General features: G+C 38.4%; 1 protein-coding gene across 20 annotated transcripts in view; it reads right to left on the bottom strand.

Annotated features, from left to right (window-relative positions):
- Positions 1 to 205: 205 nt before the first annotated feature.
- LOC120634462 (twitchin) overlaps positions 206 to 6840 on the bottom strand; it is a 160556-nt gene continuing 153921 nt past the window's right edge. For all 20 annotated transcript variants that reach the window (XM_039905046.1, XM_039905066.1, XM_039905049.1 and 17 more), the window contains 9 exons: positions 6388 to 6557; positions 5724 to 5842; positions 4992 to 5142; positions 4437 to 4603; positions 3428 to 3566; positions 2739 to 2844; positions 1968 to 2104; positions 1384 to 1553; positions 206 to 1017 (listed from right to left, as the gene is read on the bottom strand). In XM_039905046.1, coding sequence (XP_039760980.1) covers positions 811 to 1017; positions 1384 to 1553; positions 1968 to 2104; positions 2739 to 2844; positions 3428 to 3566; positions 4437 to 4603; positions 4992 to 5142; positions 5724 to 5842; positions 6388 to 6557 — 1366 coding nt within the window. In that variant the 3' untranslated portion in view covers positions 206 to 810. The remainder of the gene's footprint in view (positions 1018 to 1383; positions 1554 to 1967; positions 2105 to 2738; positions 2845 to 3427; positions 3567 to 4436; positions 4604 to 4991; positions 5143 to 5723; positions 5843 to 6387; positions 6558 to 6840) is intronic.

Here is a 6840-nt window from a genome sequence, read left to right as displayed (position 1 = left end):
TTCCAAGAATAGTTTTAAATGAGAACTCGCCTCTATAGAGCAAGAATGGTACGTGAAGTTTGGACAATTCATCAATCGTCATTTATTGCTTTTTATTGTACGCAACAGGCAAAAAAGTAGCCTCGTATACATGTGAATTGAGGTTAAACAAATAAAACACTTTAGTATTTTTCAAGTATACATATTTATTTATAAATTACGCGGTCACATGATACAAATTAAATTATTTACAATTAAATAATTAAAGTTAAATTTATATAAAAAATAATACAGATTTCGAATCGGCTTTACGCACGACCGTTGCAAAGTTATTCCGTGGTGGCGTACGGAGTACCAGAGGAATGGTCATAGACGATATAACCGAACCGAAATCTATGCCAACATTCATTAATTTCAAGCTTTAATAACCAGAAGCTGCAAATAAATATGTTAGGTGTAAAGAAATAAATAAACGATAACAATCGAGAAATAAATATAACATTTAAACTTTAAACAGTGACTAGAGAACGTTACGAGGATTCGATCTTCCAAGCGACTTCTCATAAGCTTTCGATAGGGTATAACACTTAACGATTACTTAATAAATTAATAAATAATAATAATAATAATTAATAATTTATGTAAAAAAAACTCCTTTACACTATTAAGACTCCGAGTCGTATAAAAAAATCGTTTTCCGTTATTAAAGTTCGCGTGGGTAAATAAATATAAGATTTCATATACGGGAGTTCCACAAGGTGGCGTCTTGGGTTCGTCCTTTTAAATCTTATATGTCAGTCATTGTATTGAGATTTTTTTCGTTTTTTTATTTTAATTATCGACTACGTTCAAGTAGAATGCGGCGAAGGAATCTCCCTTGGAGCCTACCGCACGGGCTTGGTACTGGCCGCTGTCGTCTGAGTTAGTGCTGACGATCTCTAGGCGATATGCCGAAGTACCTTCCATCATGAACTTGTATCTGCTCGACGATTCGTCGATAGGCTTGCCGTCTTTCAGCCATTGGAGCTGGAGTGGTGGCTGTAAGAAACAAAATTATTATTATTTTACTGTACAAGTATTAATCAATTAATAGGATAATATGGTCGCTCACAATTGTGGAGACAGTTCGAGTATCGAAACACAACAAAAATATCTAATTTACTCCTTATAGAATACGTGTCAGGAATTTTTATTACGAATATTCGCTTTACTAAGTACACTGATTGTTATAGTGTGGACGAATGCGAGCTTAAAAACCGACGTCGCGAGACGCATTATTGTTTCGAATACAGCATTCATAGCGACACAACAACTCCCACAATAAATAATAGATGTCGCTGTACGGAAGAAAACTTATCATAAAGTGCTTGATGTTTCCTGTACGATATTTTGTATTGTTCATACCTTGTCCAGTTCAGTGCTGAAAATGGCCGGCTCGCCAGACGAGACGGTGGCGGAGCCCGGGAAGGCTCTGTATTGCGGCGTGGCGGGCGTCTCTCCAGACACCGACACTACGAGGGTGCACGATGAGAAAGATTCTCCCGCGTCGTTGAAGGCCTCGCATGTATATACGCCTGGAAATTACAACAATATTAATATAAAGAGTATAACTACTCTGAAATCTATAATCGTGTAAGGGGACATAACGGAAAATGGGCAGCAGCGTCCTCTGTGCTGCGATCTGCTGCGATCAGCGCAGCCCAGACAGACGAGCCAACTCTCTTGTTGGGAGAGGTTTTATAAATAAAAGTAAGTAAACATTTTCCAGTTATGGTTATCGCTTCATTTTGGTATCTAATCTAATGCGAAAACTTTTCACCGTTCAACTTTTATTTCTTCTCTATTTGATCCTGTTGAGGGAGGACAAGGGAAACCCATGATCGCGAAGCATGGAAGAACCTGGGGGAAGTCTATGCTAAAGCAAGACAATCAAGCGAAAACGGTGTAAGATAAGATTGTTGAAAAGGCTATAATAAAATAAAACTTACCGGCATCCTCAGGGAATATTTCAGCGATGTTCAGTTTGTGGATGTTGGCCTCGCAGGAATACTGGAAGTCCTTCGACGGTTTTATCTCCTTGTTGTTGTGTAGCCATACTACGTCGAACCTCTCCGCGTTTGCGATTCTGCGTGCATAATTTAATATGTTAGGAGACCTTAATATCTTAAGAATTCGGAATCCGGCACGCACCTCGAAGTTTTACGAGTAATGTGCTTTTGTAATCCACACTGGCAATTTCTCCGTACTAGTGACGCATAAGCATGCCAAGTATTCCATAGACTTGGAATGTAAACTCCGCGAGCTTAGCCCTCCCATGTTTTTCAGTGATACATATTTAAATACAATCTACGATACAATCGTATATGGTACGGATATCAATAATTCGAATCAAACAAACAAAATAAACAATGTTGTTTTGAATTTGACATGGCTGGATCTAGTGCAAAATAAATAGGCTTCTTTTAATTTAACATTTTTACAGGGTGATTCCTTAGTAAATACCTTATGCACCCCTCGTAATTCGGTTCAGGTTGTATGTACATAGATTTAGTTTTCACTTCTATCGGCCAAAGAACGCCCCGCGTGCTATTCGTTCAGATATTCGAACTCCGCAAAAAGAGAACTGACAACCAAGTCATTCATGTATTCTGTTTCATATGTGGACTTAAGTTAATCTGTCAAGGACAGCCAGTCCATTGTTGATAATAGTGGTGAGAATGAGCAGATAGAGATAGTCTGTAACAAAAAAACGTACTGACCTGCAAGATAACGTAATGGGATCTCCGTCTTTAACGATCTGTGAAACCGCGTGATCTACGATTCTTGGTGGCTTGTCGATCTTCATTGGTTCGGCTGTGGTTTGGCCTGACACAATTAAAATATTACATCAATCCCTTTAAAATACTTTACTCTTCTATTACAAATATAATTTAAACTGAAAGGCTTTAAAGGTTCATCGTGAATTACAATTTTATTAATGAAACAGGTAACTGGTATGTTGACACCGTTGACTTAGTTGATTTTTCGAGTCTTAAGGTGCTAGAATAACGGCCGTGGTACCTATACCACTTCCGGGTCGTTGGTTGACCCCCAACGAGGTGGACAGAAATCTCACGAGTCGCTGGAAAACATGCTTGTTTCCAGCGACTTGTTCCCAGGACCGTGGATTTTGGAACTCCCTACAAAAGACCAATGTCCAGCAGCGGACGTCAATTGGTTGAAATGATGATGGTGATATTTTGACCCAAATACATGGACTGTAGTTAGGAATTGTTCGCTTTAAATCCATCAATCATGTAATTATATATCGTGATCCATACCCATTATTTTATACAAAAAAAATGTTTATTTATCGTTAATTTATACGATATCCTGGATACTCAATACATCGATACACGATAATTTTATCGCTACCTGAAAGAAGTAGATACTTATAAACAATTATTACTTTTAACGGTGACGTTGCACTTGGTCTCGATATCTCCTTGGCTGTTGATGGCCTTGAGCGAGTACACACCCTCATCTTCAGGGAAAACTTCGTAGATCGCGAGCGACGCTACGCCGTTCTTGTATTTCAAGTTGACAACCTGCGCAAAAACATAAGTTTTAGTATAATACTAGTTGTGTTATGTTAACCAATCCGTACTGGGCCTGCGTAGTGGACTACGGCCTTAACCCCTTCTCGTTGTGAGAGGAGACACGTGCCCTGTAGTGGTCCGCTACTGGGTTCATAACGATGATGGTGATAAATGATGAAGGAGAAATAAACTATACTTTTTTTGACTACAGATCACAAATCGATCCAGGAATCCCATCCCGGAGTATTGGATTCCTTAGAGACAACCAATTGTATTGGGGTTTCCTGGCAAGAAATGCCTCAGTACCAAGCTGGCTAACCCGTAGGAGAATAACTGGCCACCAGCTGCAACAAACTGACATATATATATATATTAAAATCCCAAGACAGAAATCGTGTATTTGTAATAATTATAAGGGACAAACTTTTCTTTTCGTAAATAAAACAAACTAAAGCAGCATGGATGCCATAAAAAGACTAGCCTTAGAATAATTTTCTCTTATGACAGGCACGTGCCCATCAGTGGGCCAGTGGGCTGAGAAAATGTAATTCTTTAAATCATTATTTATCATTGATCACCGAGTGGCTCAGTTGGCAGCGACCCTGCTTTCTCAGTCCAAGGCCGTGGGTTCGATTACCACAACTGGAAAATGATTGTGCTATAACTATTTATTTATACTTTTCATAAAACTATTCATCAGTTATCTCAGTACCCATAACACAAGCTACGCTAATTTTGGTGCTAGATGGCTATGTATATATTATCGTAGTATTTATTAAGAGTTAGATATTTGGCTGGCCTTTGGGTTTTGCACAGTATTCTATGCGGACTTTTTTGCCGGATGCAAATAAAAATTAAACGTCATATCCGGTTGCTCACCTCTGAAGAATTCAGGGGTTTGCCGTCCTTGAACCACTCGACTCTAGGGTCAGGGTCTCCTCTGACTGCGCATGACAGTAGTAAAGGTGCTCCATCCTTAGCGGTCAGAGCATCTGGAAGGGCGCGTGCGAACGAAGGCTTGCACATTGAGGAGTCTGAAGCTGGTACTGCAATAGAAACGAAAGTTATGGGTTTGATGAACTATAGTCAAAATTGCTTTAATATTTAAGCACTTTTTTAAAGACCTCCCTGGCACAATGGTAACCACTGTGAGTTTAAGTAGGAGGTCCCGGATTCGATTCTCGGCAGGGCAATTTGGGAATTTATAATATCTGAATTTTCTTTGGTCTGGCCTGGTGGGAGGCTTTGGCCGTGGTTAGTTACAACCCTAGCGACAAAGACGTGCCGCTAAGCGATTCAATGAATAAAATAAGGTTAACCCGCTACCATCTTAGACTGAATTCACTTACCAGGTGAGATTGCAGTCAAGGGCTAACTTGTAGTGGTATAAAAAAAAAGGCTTGTTGCTCGGAATAATTAGATAATTATACTCACGAATAAGCTCCTTTGTAGCGCTTCTGGACCTAGAAGACGTGTCCGAGTCTAATCTAGCGCCGTATTTCTTCTGAGATCTACCTGCCTCGATTGAACTCTGTGGGGAGTACTTTGGTCTAGGGCCCGATTTGCTTGGAGGGTCGATTGTCACCTGTGAAATTAAAAATAGGTTTGAAAAATCCTAGTTATCTTTGTATCTTTAAACGATTATTTATGAAACAACCTTAACTAGTAAATTTTACTTAATACATAAGGCATTCTAATTCATAATCAGAACTATCAACATTTGAAACCTTATTACACCGGCATATTTAGCGGAACACAAAAAGGCCCATAATTAAAAAAATATGGATATATCTTAAAATCTACTTACTACACTTCTTTTGTTATTTAAAGTTTCATTTGTTTTACTTAAAATGAGATCACATTAAGAACAGATTTTGCGAGCAAAGGCTATTTGTTAAAAATGGTACATTATGGAACTATTCATGTAATCGGGAAAATTTATATTAAAATAAAAATTAATTAAATTAGAAAAATGGTTATTAATATCGCGTATTTCCTCCACGTGCTCTTATTAAAGTTTCTACCCGTCTAGGCATACTGAGAATGATGTTATCGATGGTCTCCTGGGATAGTCTCCGCCATTCCTCAACTACAGCGATTCGTAATTTTTAATTCGAAATTACGTTCAGAAGTGGAAGTAAACTATTCTTATCTGAATCAAAATACCTTCGTCTTGGTGATGATAGGCGCTGGCGCCGGTTTCAGCGGCTTCTCTATGTAACGCCTTTCTCCAGAATGCAAAAGGTTGTGTGCCAGAGCGGCTTGCTCTTCTGTAACTACTTCACCTGAAAAGTTGCGATTATAATTTAATAATAGACAATAGTATAAATGAAACAAGAAATAATACTTCACAGGCTTCACAGTTATATTAATCTCTCTCAGACTTATCTGTGAAACCGAAAACCTAATAGTTTTTGAGTAAACCATTGCGATAGTTTTACTGACAGAAATCAGATACAGCCTCAACATCACATGCAAAATTAAAATCGTGTGACTCCTGTCACTTTATTACGTACGGGTCGCGTAGCGTAGGTACTATGCGGGTGTCGGTCTTTTATCTTCAATAGGGTTTACTTATGTTAACACTTAGAATGTTTTGAATTCGTTTGTTTGGAAAAATAAATATGCTTCTTTCGGTTTAATATATTTATATCCTTATAAAATATACTTATGCATTCTTCAACATTATTTCGCAATTAGGTTACACGTTGTATATGGTGGTGCAAACATTGGATAAAAATTCCACTAAAAATTTAATAACCCATCTTTTATCATTTTCAGGAATCACATAAACTGAAAAAAAGATGAGTCAAAGTATTTTTCTCCTTACCCTCAACGATGACGACACAAGAGGTCTCATCAGTGCCGTGCACGTTGGTGGCAATGCAAGTGTACTTCCCGCTGTCTTCTGGCCTGCAGTCAATGATCTCCATCGTGACCACGCCGTCCGATTGCGTCATCGCATAGTCGTATTTAGACAACTCCCTTCTGTCTTTGTACCTGTAAGGAAGGAAAGTTTTGAGTATATTTTAGAAGGTATCTTCATTTCTTTGTTTAGCTAGTAGCATAAAGAAGTTTGGATTCTTGCAAACTTCTAATCATTGCGTCATACACGGAGGTACCTTAACATGCACGCTTCCATAAACGGATCGTCGCAATGGTGGCATTTTTTACTAGCCAATTGAAAGTCTGAGTAGTAACATCTATTTTTCTGTTACCCATAATTCAAATTTGTAACGAGTAAAAGCTCCGAAAATTAGGTAATCTTAAAATACACCGAATG

Source organism: Pararge aegeria, chromosome 24, assembly GCF_905163445.1.
Source record: "Pararge aegeria chromosome 24, ilParAegt1.1, whole genome shotgun sequence".
Lineage (NCBI taxonomy): Eukaryota > Metazoa > Arthropoda > Insecta > Lepidoptera > Nymphalidae > Pararge > Pararge aegeria.
This window is presented reverse-complemented; position numbering and strand designations above follow the sequence as displayed.